The sequence below is a fragment of the Miniopterus natalensis genome, chromosome 18 (genome assembly GCF_054644295.1).
Source record: "Miniopterus natalensis isolate mMinNat1 chromosome 18, mMinNat1.hap1, whole genome shotgun sequence".
In the NCBI taxonomy this organism is placed as follows: domain Eukaryota; kingdom Metazoa; phylum Chordata; class Mammalia; order Chiroptera; family Miniopteridae; genus Miniopterus; species Miniopterus natalensis.
Window position 1 is genome coordinate 39,218,011 of NC_142098.1, and position 16,144 is coordinate 39,234,154.

The 16,144-nt window shown below is 54.9% G+C and overlaps 1 protein-coding gene across 1 annotated transcript in view; it reads left to right on the top strand.

Moving 5' to 3' along the window:
• Nucleotides 1-16,144, top strand: part of MYH14 (myosin heavy chain 14) — a 64,035-nt gene that overhangs the window by 45,033 nt on the left and 2,858 nt on the right. The window contains exons 25-40 of the mRNA XM_087826853.1: nucleotides 398-535; nucleotides 1,495-1,618; nucleotides 2,060-2,231; nucleotides 3,107-3,319; nucleotides 3,877-4,021; nucleotides 4,883-5,089; nucleotides 5,726-5,830; nucleotides 5,914-6,066; nucleotides 7,278-7,526; nucleotides 9,492-9,704; nucleotides 10,978-11,190; nucleotides 12,029-12,190; nucleotides 13,688-13,816; nucleotides 14,425-14,513; nucleotides 14,597-14,720; nucleotides 15,015-15,223. Coding sequence (XP_087682979.1) covers nucleotides 398-535; nucleotides 1,495-1,618; nucleotides 2,060-2,231; nucleotides 3,107-3,319; nucleotides 3,877-4,021; nucleotides 4,883-5,089; nucleotides 5,726-5,830; nucleotides 5,914-6,066; nucleotides 7,278-7,526; nucleotides 9,492-9,704; nucleotides 10,978-11,190; nucleotides 12,029-12,190; nucleotides 13,688-13,816; nucleotides 14,425-14,513; nucleotides 14,597-14,720; nucleotides 15,015-15,223 — 2,645 coding nt within the window. The remainder of the gene's footprint in view (nucleotides 1-397; nucleotides 536-1,494; nucleotides 1,619-2,059; nucleotides 2,232-3,106; nucleotides 3,320-3,876; nucleotides 4,022-4,882; nucleotides 5,090-5,725; nucleotides 5,831-5,913; nucleotides 6,067-7,277; nucleotides 7,527-9,491; nucleotides 9,705-10,977; nucleotides 11,191-12,028; nucleotides 12,191-13,687; nucleotides 13,817-14,424; nucleotides 14,514-14,596; nucleotides 14,721-15,014; nucleotides 15,224-16,144) is intronic.

Sequence of the window (16,144 nt, forward strand, 5' to 3'; positions counted from 1 at the left end):
GAGTCATTGATCGGCTGCCTCCTGCACGCCCCCTGCTGGGGGTTGAGCCTGCAACCCGGGCATGTGCCCTGACCGGGCATCGAACCAGTGACCCCTTGGTTCATGGGTCAATGCTCAACCACTGAGCCATGCCAGCCGGGCCAGGACAGAGATTTCTATCTGTCCTCAGTGCCTGGAACAGTGCCTGGCACACACTAGGCGCTCAGTAAATGTTTGTTGAGCCAGTGAATGAAACAGAAAGACCAGTAAGGGTTTTATTTCCAGCCTCGCCCCAAGGTGGACCTGTCTGAGCCACAGGCCTTGGGGATCCGGGAACCGTCCCATCCATACCACCCTCCCCGTCACAGCCCAGCCCGCAGCCCCTGGGTCCTCACCTCCGCCCTCCTCCCCACTCCAGGAGCTGGAGACCCACCTCGAGGCCGAGGAGGGGGCCCGGCAGAAGCTGCAGCTGGAGAAGGTGACGACGGAGGCAAAGCTGAAGAAGTTCGAGGAGGACCTGCTGCTCCTGGAGGACCAGAACGCCAAGCTCAGCAAGGTCGGCGGCCAGCCCCGAGCCCCCGGGGCGGGAGAGTGGGCCCTGTGGGCACGTGGGCCCCTCCCTGTCTCTGTCCCCAGCTTGCCCTGCCTCCAGGGTCTCTGTCACCTGCAGTCTGGGCTGTGTGTCCCCTGAACTATTTGTCTCTCCTCATCTCCCTCTGTCACACTGTCACTCAAACAGCCACTGACTGAGCAACGACTGTGTCGCTCTGTGCACCGGCTGCGCAGGCCCTGCTCTGTCTGGCCCGTGGCCTTCTCAGGCGGTCACCGTCACATGGTGGCTAGGGCTGGATGTCTGGTGTCTCCGTGCTCCTCCATATGGCCTCTGTCCCCCCAGAGAGCCTGGGTGTCTGACACAGCCACTCAGGGCTCCGAGAAAGGGAAGCAGAGGCAGCCGGCGTCCCTTCCACTGAATTCTCCCCGTCGGGTGTTAACATTTTCTCCGAAAGGCCGGATGGCAGGCATCTGTGGGCCACTCCATTCTGCCACTGTAGCGTGAGAGCAGCCACAGACGGTTCACAATCAAATGGGCGCGGCTGTGCCCCAGTAAAACTTTACTTACAGCAACAGGCGGGGACTGGATTCGGCCTGCACTCTGTGGTTTGCAGACCACTGACTTAAAGCAGTCACAAATGCAAGAGGTGGGGAATTAGACCCACCCCGGGTGGGGACACAGGGAAGACTCTGCCACCACCTTTAACCAGCCACAGCCAGGGCTGTGCTGGGCACGGGGGCGCTGGCGTTGAACTAACTGAAAGCCGTTCCCGCCCTGGCAAGGGCTGGGCACACACGCGGGTGCCACAGATGCGCAAGGACGATGGCCGCAGTGTCGTTTATGAGAGCAAATGGTTGAAACCATGTAATCATCTGCTCTTACAAACGGGGCAGTGAAGGATGGAGGTGAGGGGCGGGCTGCTGAGCAGGCGGCCGCCCCTCACGCGGCTCCCCGGGCCCCAGGAGCGGCGGCTGCTGGAGGAGCGGCTGGCGGAGTCCTCGGCGCAGGCGGCGGCCGAGGAGGAGAAGCTCAAGAGCCTGAGCAAGCTGCGTCTGCGGTACGAGGCGGCCATCGCCGACCTGGAGGGTGAGCGCCCGTGCGGCCGGGGCCAGAGGAGGGCTGTGGGCAGGCCGGTGTCCTCTGGCTCCCACGTCCCTCTCTCTCTGGTGCCTTGGGTCCCTCTCTCACTGTCCCACTCGCTGTTTCAGGCATTTTTCGTCTCCCTGCCCCTTGCTAGGGACTCAGTCAGAAGCAGGCGGGATCAGCGCAGGAGGCGCCTGGGGAGGACTGGGCCGGGCAGGGGCAGCCAGCGGGCCAGGGGCTGTCCTGGGGCCAGGAGGAAAGGGCCGCGTCTGGGGGGCTGCCCCAGGGCCTGGGGATCGAGGGGCGCTCCCCGAGATGGGGAAGCTGGAAGGCGGAGGAGGCGCAGAGGGAGATGCTGAGCTGGGCCCGGGCTGTGGGCCTCCACGGGAGCTGCGGGGCGCGCGGGTGCGGAGCCCTCGCACAGGCCCCCGCTCTTGCCCCCAGACCGCCTACGGAAGGAGGAGAAGGGCCGCCAGGAGCTGGAGAAGCTGAAGCGGCGGCTGGATGGCGAGAGCTCGGAGCTGCAGGAGCAGATGGTGGAGCAGCAGCAGCGGGTGGAGGAGCTGCGGGCCCAGCTGGGCCGCAAGGAAGAGGAGCTGCAGGCCGCCTTGCTGAGGTGCGGCGGGCATTGGGGGGGCGCTTGGAGGAGTGCCAAGCTCCAAGCTCAGGGCAGGCCTGCCAACGTGGGGCATCCCCGGGAGACCCTCCTGGCGCACAGCCCAGCCCAGCCGCTCACCAGCTGTGCACACCCCCCCCCCCCTGAGCCTCGGTGTCCGCTTGTGTAAAATGGCCCTGGCGAGAGTTGCAGGCCCACCTGGTTAAGGGAAAGGCGAAGCAAGGCAGTGCACAGGATGCCGTTCAACCAACCGAGCCACACGGGCCAGGGCGGGACTTTCCTGTTCTTGACAGAGGGATCATAGAGCAGGTAGCCTTTTGCGCTCGCTGGTTTTATTGCCATTCTCAGCAACCCTGTGAAGCGGGTGTTCACGTCCTCTCATAGAGCAGGGCCTGCTGCTGTTCAGAGAGGTCATCACTGCCAGGCAGGCGGCCCAGCAGGGGATACAAACCTGCCTGCGCAGCCCCAGTCGGCGCTGCCCCTCAGTTCAGCTTCTCTGTGCAAGAGGCTGTGTCCCTTAGGGGTCATGAGGTGGGTCTCTGGGGTCAGCTCTGCCACTCACGGTCTGTGTGACCTGGGCAAATGCTTTCCCTGCTCTGTGACTGGGTTTTCTCATTTGTCATAAGCATGGAGTCAAGGGCTTGCGTGTGGTAGGACCTTATTCAGTGCCCCTGGGATTATTGTTAGTGTCATTCCCATTTTACAGCTGAGAAAACAGGCCCTGAATACTGGAGGCCCATGCTCAGGGGCAGAGCTGGGTTTGAACCCAAGATGGGTCACCCCCAAAGTCCACGTCTGGCCTCTTCACCCCCAGAAGTCATCCCTGCCCCCTGCCTGCCCCTGTAACTAATTCCAGGGTCCTCATCTGCCCCCAGGGTGGAGGAGGAGGGCGGGGCCCGGGCCCAGCTGCTCAAATCCCTGCGGGAGGCGCAAGCTGGACTGTCTGAGGCCCAGGAAGACCTGGAGGCTGAGCGCGCGGCCAGGGCCAAGGCCGAGAAGCAGCGGCGGGACTTGGGCGAGGAGCTGGAGGCCCTGCGGGGCGAGCTGGAGGACACACTGGACTCCACCAATGCGCAGCAGGAGCTCCGGTGAGGCTGGGCTGCCCGGTTGCTGGCACAGCCTGGGCACGTGCAGGGGCAGTGGAGGGGAGAAGGGCTTGGGTGAGAATTCTCCATTTACACAGAGGTTTAGTCATTCTGTAGTTTTTTATTGAGTATCAGCCCTGGGTCAACCTGGGGACAGAGATGAGTCAGACCCAGGCATTGCCCCCAGGAATTTCTAGTCTTGGGGGAGGCAGATTTGGGCAAAGAACAGACCCAATCCAGAACAAAGGGAGCTTTAATGGAGTAGCGTAGCATGATAAGCGAAGGCCCCTAAGCCACATCTATGGGAGGGCGTTCAGGAAGAATTCCCTGAGAAGGGGCCTTTTGAACAGGGTTTTGAAAGATGAATAGGAGGTCACCCTAAAAAGCTACATTCCTCACACAACATCAATGTCCAGATCCTTTAAGGAATGTAGAGTGAGGCCCCCATCCTTGTAGAGAAACAATAGAAAGAAGCATAGCCAGCTGTCGGGGGCTCCCCCAAAGTCTCTGCCCTTCCTCTCTTCTGAAATTTTATTCCCTGCCCCCTTCCCCCGTCAAAGGTCCAAGAGGGAACAGGAGGTGACGGAGCTGAAGAAGGCTCTGGAGGAGGAGACCCGTGTTCACGAGCTGGCTGTGCAGGAGCTGAGGCAGCGCCATGGCCAGGCTCTGGGAGAGCTGGCGGAACAGCTGGAGCAGGCCCGGAGGGTGGGTTAGGGCAGGAGCAGGGGGGCAGGAGGGGGCATGGGGAGGGGAGGGCAGGCCTGGCCGGGCGTGGCTCAGCGGTTGAGCATCGACCTAGGATCCAGGAGATCTCAGTTTGATTCCCAGTCAGGGCACATGCCCTGGTTGCAGGCTTGATCCCCAGCCGGGGGCGTGCAGGAGGCAGCCGATCAATGACAACTCTCTCATCACTGATGTTTCTATCCCTCTCTCTTCCTCTCTCTGAAATTAATAAAGATTTTTTTTTTTTTTTTTTTTTTTTAAAGAGAAGGAGGGCAGGGTGTGGGGATGGAGGATGTACCTCTGGCTGGTTCTAGGCGGCCCATCTGCCTGGGGTTCTTTCCTCACATATTTATGTCCTTGCTTTGTCTTCATTCAGCACTGAGTACATGCTGTGTTCCAGGGATGATACTGGGAACCCAGCAGTGAACAGAACAACCAATGATCCCTTCCCCGTGGAGTTTATGTTCTGGCAGGAGAGGCAGAGAGTACACAATATAAACACACCCATAATAGATATTGGGGTACTAAGCGCTATGGGAAAATGATGAGCGGGAAAGGGGATCGGGTGTTGAGTGGGGAGTTTGTGATTTTAAATAGATTGTGTGAGAAGGTGGCATCTGAGTTAGAAAACTGAAGGCGGTGAGGGTTGAGCCATCCTTGCATCCTGGGAAAGTGAGTTCCAGGCAGAGGGAATAGCCAGTGTGAAGGCCTTGAGGCAGGTGTTTAAAGAACAATGAGGACTTCCAGAGAGAACAGATGGTGTAAAGACCCTGAGGCAGGAATGTGCCTGGCGTGGTTGGTGGGGGGAATCATACATTGTTGCTTGTTTCTCTGCCTCGCCAGGGCAAAGGTGTGTGGGAGAAGACCCGTTTGGCTCTGGAGACTGAGGTGTCCGAGCTACGCGCGGAGCTGAGCAACCTGCAGGCCACACGTCAGGAGGGCGAGCAGCGGAGGCGCCGCCTGGAGTCACAGCTCCAGGAGGTGCAGGGCCGGGCCGGAGATGGGGAGCGGGCACGAGCTGAGGCTGCCGAGAAGCTGCAGCGAGCCCAGGTGAGCCTCTGCTGTGTGACCTAGAGTGAGACTCCTGCCCTCTCTGGGCTTCTGTTTGGTCCACATCAACCCTGTTGTCTCTCTCTTCCAACTTTTCCAACATAATTATGTGTGGATAGCTAATATTTGGCTCTAGAGCCATTCTGCCTAGGCTCAAATCTCAGTCCCACCACCTGTATCTGTGCTTCCATGCACACTTCCTGACCTCTCTGTGCCTCAGTTTTCCTTTATGGAAACTGGGGATGATGTTGGTATGTACCTCATAGGGTTGGTGTGTGAATCCAGTGAGCCAACAGTTGTAAAGTGCTTAGGATAGTTCCTGGAACATTCTGTTTATCCATTCATCAGATGATGGACATTTGAGAGGCTGTACCTTTCACTGTTGTGATGTTGTGAGTAATGCTCCCATGAACGTCCCTGTATATGTTTTTGCGTGGACATATGTTTGCATTTCTCATGGGCCCACACCTAGGAGCAGGATTGCTAGGCAGTATGGAAACTGCCGTTTGAGGGACTGTTTTCCACAGTGGCTGTACCATTTACCTCCCACTGGCCGCATAGTAGGGATTGGAGGTGGAGGAATAGCTGGGGTCAGCTGAGTGGAAGCCGCCATTGGAAGCTGCCCCTTTCCCACAGGCTGAACTCGAGAATGTGTCTGGGGCACTGAGTGAGGCCGAGTCCAGAGCCATCAGGCTGAGCAAGGAGCTGAGCAGCACGGAGGCCCAGCTGCATGACGCCCAGGTGACTGCACCCCCCCGCCCCCAGCCCCCAGCACCCCCGCCCTTCTCCCCACACCTGACATCCATTCTCCCCTCCATCTGCAGGAGCTGCTGCAGGAGGAAACCAGGACGAAGCTGGCCTTGGGGTCCCGGGCGCGAGCCTTGGAGGCGGAGGTGGCGGGGCTGCGGGAGCAGTTGGAGGAGGAGGCGGCCGCCAGGGAGCGGGCAGGCCGTGAGCTGCAGACCGCCCAGGTCCAGGTGAGCAGTCCTGGAGGGAGACCTCAAGGAGACACTTAGTCCCCAACCTGCTCTTCCTGGTTCCCTGGCTCAGAGACAGCCCCATTGCCCAACCAGTCATAGCCCAGACTTCTGGGTGCCAGTCTCGCCCATCACTGAGGCCCCACAGCCTCAGTGCAGAGCCCTGACTTTCTGGCTTACCCCCTGCTTTGCATCCACACAGCCCCAGCCCTGCTCAGGCCTCCTCCTCTGCCACCTGGATCCTCATCTCAGCCTCCCTTCAAGCCTCCCTGCCTCCAGTCTCTCTTCTTCTGGCCCATTCTCCACATGGTCTCTCTGCCCCCCGAGCTGACCCTGCCCTTCCCTTGTTCACAGCCCTCCCATGGGTCCCCAGCTCCTCCTGGAGAAAGCTCATGCCTCTCAGCTGGGTGTCGGAGGCACTGCATTCTCTTGTCCTTCCTTCGTCTTTAGCTGTATTCATCCCTCATCTCTCCTTCCCCACTTCACTTGGGAAACGCTTTTTCATTCTTCAGAACTCAGCATCAGCACTCCCTTATGTGGGAATTCCCTGGCCACCCTCCTCTGAGCTCCCACAACCCTTCTTTCTCCCCTGTCCCACTTCAATCTTCCTGGGCTGGAACACTCTCTTGCCTGTGAGTCCCCCCACCAAATGGGGAGTTCCTTTAAGTGGGACCATGAGTTAGATCTGGTCCCCAATATAGGCCAACCTAGAGCCTGATTTCTGGGAGACCTTGAGAAATGCCTGTTGAATGAATGAGTATTGAATGCATGCCTGCAAATATCCTTCTTCAACTGGCAAACTCCTATGCCTACTTTAAGATCCATCTCAAATGCCCCCTCTTCCAGTAAGTCTCCCTTAAATGTTCTAAACAGATTCTGAACCCCTCCTGAAGACTCCCATGGCTCCCATACTTCTACCTCCATCACCCTGGCTGTGATGCTCACTTCTCTCCTTCAGACTAGGGGTTCCACAGGGCAGAGTCAGGGTCTGATTCACCTTCTGGGTTCCAGTGGGAATAATATTAATCTCCCGGAGAAGCTGGGGCTCATATAACTCACAACCTCAATGTTACTCTGAAGCAGGAGAGCCCAGTGCAGTGAGTCATTTTCATCTTCAGGCCTCAGTCTCCTCATCTGGGAAATGGGGTCCTACCAGCTCACACCTTGGTCACAGCCCTGACTGCCACCCACCCTCTCTCTCCTCCCCCCAGCTCTCAGAGTGGCGGAGGCGCCAGGAGGAGGAGGCTGGAGCACTGGAGGCAGGGGAGGAAGCTCGTCGCCGGGCAGCCCGCGAGGCTGAGGTCCTGATGCAGCGCCTGACAGAAAAGACGGAAGTGGTGGAGCGGCTGGAGAGGGGCCGCCGGCGGCTGCAGCAGGAGCTGGACGATGCTACCATGGACCTGGAGCAACAGCGGCAGCTCGTGAGCACACTGGAGAAGAAGCAGCGCAAATTCGACCAGGTGGGCCACCTCGGTTACCCCACGGAGACATCGGGATGCTAATCTGTGCTTCCCGTGGTCATTGTGGGCAGTGAGCAATGTGTGATGTCACAGCTCCACTATGAACTTGGGGAACCCTAGGGCAAGCTGCATCTTCCCTCTGAGTCTATAAAATAAGGCACCCATCCAACCTGCCTGATGTCTCTTGTCCCAGAATATCTATCAGTAGCAACCCCTTTTACTCCCAAACAAGTCCTGAAGGTGCAGGATTAAAGGAAATAACACATCTTGCTTCTCCTGATGGCTCACTGTGTGCCTCCGGCAAGCTGCTTTTCCCATTTCAGCCTCGGTGTGCCCATCTAGGAAATGGGGATAATGTTAAGCATCTGGCAATCTGAGGATGAAATAAAGATCACAGAACCCCAGAGCAACCCAGCATTTCAAATCCCAGCTCAGTCCCTTTCTGGCTGTGTGGCTTGGGCAAATTGCTCCACCCTCTTTGTGCCTCTTTTTTTAATCTAGAAAATGGAGGCATCATTATATTGCCTTCATTTTTGAAAGACACTTTCACTGGATAAAGAATTCTAGGTAAACGGTTTTATTCTTTCATCACTTGGAAGAGATCATTCCATTATCTCTGGCCTCCATTGTTTCAGATGAAAAGTTAGCAGACATTGAAATCATTGTTTCCCTGTGGGTCATGTGATGTGTTTCTCCAGCTGGTTTAAGTTTTCTCTCTTTCTCTTTGGTTTTTAGCAGTGCAATTGTGGGTCATGTATGTATCCTGCTTTGGGTTTGCCAGGCTTCCTGGGTTGGCGTTTTTTATCAAAAGTGGAAATTTTTAGCCATTATTTCTTTAAATATTTTTATGCCCCATATTCCCTCTTTCCCCTTCTTCTCAGACTCCAAATACCATTATGTGTGACTGCTTAATGCTGTCCCGTAGATCATCAAGGCACTATTAATTTTTTTGTATCTCTATTTTTTGTTGTTTTTAAATGTAAGAGTAGATTATTTTTTAAAATAAGTTTTTATTGATTTTAGAGAGAGGAAGAGAGAGAAACATTGGTTGGCTGCCTCGTTGGGGATTGAGCCTGCAACCAGGGCACAGGACCAGGAATTGAACCCTGACCTCCTGGTTCATGGGATGATGCTCAACCAACTAATCCACACTGACCAGGCTGTATATTGATGTTGTTTTCTACAGTCTAGCTAAATTCACTTATTAGTGCTGGTAGATTTTTTATAGATCCCATTAGGGTTTCTCCCACTTCCTCTGGGGCTCCAAACGCATGTATGTTTGACTGCCTGGTGCTGTCTCGTGGATTATTCAAGCTCTGTTAATTTTTTTACAATTTTTTTCTTTCTCTGCTCTATTTAGATCATTTCTATTTACCTGTTTTCAAGTGTACTAATTCTTCTGTGTCTAATCTGCCCTCAATTTCATCCAGCAATGTTTGGAGTTCAGAAATCATATTTTTTACTTCTGTTTTACCGTTTCTAATCCCTCCTGAAATAACCCCATCTCTTCACCCATTGTATCCATCTTGTCCTGAAACTTGCTTATCATAGCCCTTGTGTGATACTATCTAGGTCATCTGTGGATCTGTTTTTTTCGTTTTCTCTTGACTGAGTCCCACTCTGAGTCCCTTTCTTTGCCTGTATTGTAAGTTTTATTATTTTTAATTACTGTGTCTTAAAAAGCAGTAAAGGTTGATGGTTTTTTCCTACCACTTCCCCAAGAGGAAGAAACACCCTTTCCTCTGTTCAGTATGTAAAGCAAGACACTGGTGAGTTTGATCCATTGAAGAGCTGAGCTGGCTTAGGACACAGTTACGACTTTAATCCCTTTACCTCCCTCTTGTGTCTCTGCCTCTGTCTGTCTGTCTCTCTCTTTCTGTCCCTGGCTGCTCCCTCTTCCCCATCCCCTTGTACACTCCTTTCAGCTAATCTGTTTCCCCTACCCCATCTCCCTCAACCCGGAAGCTCCTGGCAGAGGAGAAGGCAGCTGTGCTGCGGGCAGTGGAGGAACGTGAGCGGGTCGAGGCCGAGGGCCGGGAGCGCGAGGCTCGGGCCCTGTCGCTGACCCGGGCGCTGGAGGAGGAGCAAGAGGCCCGTGAGGAGCTGGAGCGGCAGAACCGCGCCCTGCGGGCAGAGCTGGAGGCGCTGCTGAGCAGCAAGGATGATGTCGGCAAGAGCGTGAGTGGGATCCTCACCCTGAGACCCATGCGACAACTTCATGCACACATGTGTGCTTTCACATGCAGAACAAGAAGAGATCCAGTCATCCAAGTCACAGGTTCATGCAGGCGCACAGAACAGGGACAGAGCTACCGACCAAACACAGGTGCTCACATACACATACAGACCATGAGGAGAATCTTTCATCAAGTACACACCTTCACACGCAAAACATGAGAGCTGCTCGTGAAACATACATGTTCAAGTGTATATCCATGGAATGTGAGGAGACTCTTCCATTAAACACACATGTTCACATGTACACACAGAGTATGGGAATCACCATCACGCATGTGTGTGAATAATACTCAAAGACAGAAAACATGAAGAGAATTTACCACCACATACAGGCTGAGAACCACTCCCCAGATGTGAGTATGTGCACACATACACACACACAGTGTGAGGAGACACCCTCCCTCCTCACCCAAGCCCACACAGGCCTTCCCCACCAGGCCTGTCTTCCCCTAATTCATACATCCATGAGGGTTATTGAGCAGTGGTCACACGCAGACATAGTCCCTGCCCTGTAGAACCACGGTCCAGTGTAGAGGGTGGGTGTTGCATAAAAAGACAATTAAACACATGTTAAATGACCCTTGTGATTAGGGCTGAGTTGAAGAGGGGCTCAGTGCCAAGAGTGTGGGTAATAGGGAGGCCCTGACAGGTCAAGGGACACTTCTCTGAGGAGGTGATAATTAAAGAGAGGTGCGACGAGGGGTCTCTGAGAATTCCTAAGCCCAGACCCATTTCACAGTGTGTTTGGGGTTTTTAAATAATTCATGCCTCCCTGAAATGTCTGGGAACCCCCAAGTTGATATATCCTGGCGAGTCTGGAGTTACACATCTTCAACCCATTTCCACACAGGAATCCCAAAGATGAGCTCACACAGTGAAGTGAGTTCACAATCCAAAATCACAAATCCCATGAGGAAATAATCCACCATAAGTGAGAGCCAGCTGACCTACAAGACACTTGAGTTGGACTCTTAAGGGCTTCAGATAATAGAATTGTCATGCTTAGGTTCTTCATAAAATGTTTTAGAATGATTTAGAATGAGACATAGTAAGTAGGTGCTTAGGAAATGTTGAATGAGTGAATGAATGAATGAATGAACTAGGATGGGTACATAGACTTGGGGTCCCCTCACTCTCAGGATAAATCCAGGATCCTGGCCTGCCCCCTCCCTAGTGACCCCAGTACCCTGTGTTCACGCTCCCTCCCCACTAGGTACATGAGCTGGAGCGAGCCCGCCGGGTGGCAGAACAGGCAGCCAATGACCTGCGGACTCAGGTGACAGAGCTGGAGGATGAGCTGACATCAGCCGAGGATGCCAAGCTGCGCCTGGAAGTGACCGTGCAGGCCCTCAAGGCACAGCACGAGCGAGACCTGCAGGGCCGAGATGAGGCTGGGGAGGAGAGGCGGCGGCAGCTGGCCAAGCAGGTACCACGCGGGAGGCCGCAGGGTGTCTGTCCAGCTGGCTGTGCCTTGGGGCTTATAGACAGCAGGAGTGCAGGAAGTCCCACCCACCCACCTGCTCCCTAGTGTTTCTACCCAAGTCCTGTCTGCTAGCCCACCAGTCTCCTCTTCCCCAACCCATTCCCCACCATAACCCTAGCCCACAGCACCCCCACCTCCCGGCACTCATCACATGCTCACTGCCCAGCTGTCCACACCCCTCATCCACAACCTCACTCCCTCATTCACCTACTGGTTCACCTGCTTCCTCCTCTGTCTCATCGAGCTCCCTCTTTGCACCATCCATTCATTGCTCCTCAGTCCTGTAGCGGGCAAGGCCCTGTACTAGGTGATGGGTACTGAGCAAAAGAGGGGAGGGTCAGCTCTGAGTGTCAGAAAGCCCCTCCAGGGCCATGTGGGCAGCAGACTGGAGCTGGGAGGCCTGGAAGGAGAAATGGAACCTGTGACCTAGGCTGAGGGTTTCTGGGTGTTTTTTATCTTCCCTGATCCGGCCATGGGTGAAGGCCCAAGACTTTTCCCTGGGGAGCACTGGGGAGCCACGGGAGGGCCGTGAGCAGGGGAGGGGCAGGGTCAACTCTGAGTATAGAGAGACCCTCCTGGAGCCCTGCTGGAAAGGGCTGGAGGGGGCAGATGGGAGCAGAGGGGAGGACATGGCTACTGGAAAATGGGGAGAGGCCGGGGCAGGAGGAACCGGGCTGCAGGCCAGGGCAGGGGCTGGACAGTGGACATCTATGTTAGGGGCATGTGGAGCGTGGGCATCCTGTGCCCTGAGCCCACGCTTCCAGCCACCCCCACCCCCCAGCTGCGGGATGCAGAGTTGGAGCGAGACGAGGAGCGCAAACAGCGCGCCCTGGCGGTGGCCGCCCGCAAGAAGCTGGAGGCGGAGCTGGAGGAGCTGAAGGCTCAGACCTCGGCGGCGGGGCAGGGCAAGGAGGAGGCGGTGAAGCAGCTTCGCAAGATGCAGGTAAGGGGCGGGGTCGCAGCCGGCCGGGGGCGGGGCTGCAGGGAGTGGGTGGCGCCACCACCGCTCCGGCGAGACCAGCGTGGACCGCTCCCTAAACCCCACCAGCAGCACCCAGGCTCGTCACCGTCCTTATAAGCATCCACGCCCCAAAAGCTCACTTTGTTCTTTTTATATTTTTATTGCCTTTATTTAAAATGCTTAATTTTTAAGTCCAATTCTCCCATTTTATTTAATTTTTGAAATGGAAATACCTTAGGGTTCCCCCCACCCCCATTATGAAAGTTATACTTGGTTGTTTAGAAAAAAATTATTTTTGATAATGATGTATAAAGGGCATTGATACGAGGGAGGCTGTGCCTGGGAGGAGGGAGTATCTGGAAAACCCCCATACCTTCAACCTAAAACTGCTCCAAAAAGCCAAGTATATATATTTTTTTATTTTTTTAAGTCCTTGCCCAAGAATATGTTTTTATTGATTTTTAGAGAGAGGAAGGGAGAGAGACAGAAAGAGAAACATCGACGTGAGAGAGATACATTGATCAGTTGCCTCCCGTGTGTGTCCCAACCGGGGATCAAACCTGCAACCTAGGTATGTGCCCTGACCAGGAATCAAACCTTTTGATGATGCTCCAACCAACTGAGCCGCCCAGCCAGGGCACCAAGTCTATTTTATTTTTAGGTATAGAACTGGGCTGTCCAATACAGTAGGTACCAGCCCCACGTGGCTATTGGGCATCTACAATGTGGTGGGTCCAAAATCCTAATTACATACTGCATTCTAAAGACTTTGTACAAAAAAAAGGTAAAATATCTCAATCGTTTCTATACTATTATAAATGGAAATAATATTTTGGATATATTAGTTTAGTGTTCAAACCAATTTCACTTTTTTCAAAACATGTTATTATTGATTTTTAGAGAAAGGAAAGGAGAGGGAAAGATAGAAACATTGAATGGCTGCCTCCTGCACGCCTCCTACTGGGGATCGAGCCCAAAACCTGTGCATGTACCCTGACTGGGACTCGAACCCTGATCGCCTGGATTCTAGGTTGACGCAACCGCCGAGCCACGCCCTGCCGGGCTCTTTTCACCTTTTTAATGTGGCTACTGGAAAATGTGAAACAGCTTATGTCCTTGCAGTATATTTCTGTCGGGCAGCACTGGGAAAGATCCCTCCCAGAAAGTAAAAATTGCCACTGTGTCGTCACTGAGAGAAAATCCCTGCACTGAAAAGCTATTATTATCAAGCAAGGAATATTAATAAGTGATACCTGTCCTCCTACCCTCAAGCCCGCCGCTGTCCTCACTAACAGTTATGCACTCCTCGGTTATTTGAAGCACCCCTGAAGAGAAACCCTTATGCCGGGATCTTTACACACTCAAAGCAGTGTAGCCAGGCAGCAGAAGCGCTTGAGTGTAAGCCCCGGAGTTGGACGGCCCGGGTTCAGGTCCCGGCTCTGCCAGCTACCACTCTAATCCTCCATTCTGTCTGCTCAGGCCCAGATGAAGGAGCTGTGGCGGGAGGTGGAGGAGTCACGCACCTCCCGGGAGGAGATCTTTGCCCAGAACCGGGAGAGTGACAAGCGCCTCAAAGGGCTTGAGGCGGAGGTGCTGCGGCTGCAGGAGGTGAAGCCAGGATGGGCGGGTCCTGGGTGGAAGTGGGGGTGAGGGCGGGAAGTTGGGAAATGGGTGAAGGGACCAACTACGCCGGGCCAGGGGCATTAGGGGGCCCTGAGCAGGAGAGGGGGAGAGTCTGCTCCGGGGCCTTGGGAAGGATGGGCAGGAGTGAAGGAGTCAGGGTGGGGAGGCTGGGGAGAGAGGATGGGCCCTGAATCTGGGCCATGGGGACCCAGAGGAAGGGACAAGGCAGAGAAAAAGGGGCAGGATGGGCAGGGCTGTGGGTGGCAAGGGGTCGGAAGAGACGAGGAGGATCTGGCTGGCACCTGGGGAGTCTGGAGGGGGATCAGGTTTGAAAGGAGACAGGAGCTCAGTGAGGAAGGGGTGAGGGTGAGGGTGAGGGGCCTGGGGACTGGCAGCAGCAGGCAGACAGCGGCCAGGGGCTCAGGAGGCGGATTGAGGAGACTGCTGCCCCTAGATTGACGCGCTCACCCAGTCCCCCAGCGCCAGCACGCTCATGTGCAGTGAAATGAAAGGCCGAGGTGTGAGAGGCAGGAGGCCAATGCCCAGATGGCCTTCCCGCGCCCCGCTGACCGCCCCTCCCTCTGTCACCGCAGGAGCTGGCCGCTTCAGACCGCGCCCGGCGGCAGGCCCAGCAGGAACGGGACGAGATGGCCGATGAGGTGGCCAACGGCAGCCTGAGCAAGTGAGTGGCCCGTGGGGAGGCGGGCACGGTGCCCCGCTCTGGCCATGCGGCCCTCTCACCCCGCGGCGGTCACACCCTCCTAGGGCGGCCATCCTGGATGAGAAGCGCCAGCTGGAGGGGCGCCTGGGCCAGATGGAAGAGGAGCTGGAGGAGGAGCAGAGCAACGCGGAGCTGCTCGGCGACCGCTACCGCAAGCTGCTCCTGCAGGTGAGCAGAGCCGGCCGCCGCCCGGGCCCCGGGCCGAAACCTCCAACAAATCAGCCTTTCTCTTTCTCTCTCAAATTAATAAATACAAATGTTTAAAAAAGTAGCAAAAACCTATCCAAAAGGTTAAAACCCAAGGCCGGTAGTGCTGTTGGCTGATAAGTCAACCTGGGCAAGTACGCGTTCACATGTATTGAGTATTTAGTGTGTATCAGGCCTTGCGGCAGGTGCCTGGATTCGCCTACCCCCTTCCCTCTGAGACTCCACCATGCTATCCCGCCTCTCCCACTGCTACAGGTGGAATCACTGACCACAGAGTTGTCAGCTGAGCGCAGTTTCTCAGCCAAGGCAGAGAGTGGCCGGCAGCAACTGGAGCGGCAGATCCAAGAGCTCCGGGGGCGCCTGGGCGAGGAGGACGCTGGGGCCCGGGCCCGCCAGAAGATGACCATTGCTGCCCTTGAGTCGAAGCTGGCCCAGGCTGAGGAGCAGCTGGAGCAGGAGAGCAGGTAGGTGGGAGAGGGGGCCATGGCTGGAAGTTGACCCACGCATTCTGGTCAATGAGATGAAGGGGAGTTGTATTGCAAACACCTGGCTTAGAAACAGCTCAAAGGCATCGTAATATTAATAGTTGCTGATTTCCTGTATCATTTAAGATGCTTTGGGCTGCAAATACCTGCATTTCCACTACAAGTATGATTTAAACAGCAATGTAGGAGTTAGCTATAGCTGCATAACAAATATCCTAAAACTCAGTGGCTTAAAACAACAACTATTTTTTGTTGCTCATGAGTCTTTGGCCTAGCTGGTAGGGTCTGCTGATCTGATCCTAGGGGGTCTCACTCATGCATCTTTGCTCACCTGAGGGTCAGCTAGATTGCTTTGCTGATCTTGACTGGGCTCTCCTATGTCCAATGTCTCACCTGGGACAACTAGGCTAATTTGTCTCTTTGCTCCAGGCTGGCCCTAGATTGTTTACATGGCAGATTCAAGGTTCTAAGAGTGAGGGAAAGTGTTAAAGGCTTCTTGGGGCCAAGACTTGAAACTGGTATAATGTCACTTCTGCTGCATCCTGTTTCTAAAGCATGTCATATGGCCAACTCAGATTTAATGGAATGGAGAAATGGACTCAACCTCTTGATGGGAGCAGCTGCAAAGTCATATTGCAAAGGGTGTGGATACAGAAAGGGGTGACAGTTGAGGCCATTTCTGTCATCAGTTTATCACAAAGGATTTCTTTTTCTCACATGGTAAGGAGGTGGGCAGCTGAAAGATGGCAGGATCACTGTCTGTGTCGTTCCCTTGGTCTTTCTCTCATGGTCACAGAATGGCTGCACCAAACCAAACATCACACCCATATATCAATGGTCAAAGCCAGGAAACAGTAGCTGTGTGGGGCTGAGAGAGTTTCCATTTTCAGTCTTTGGAAG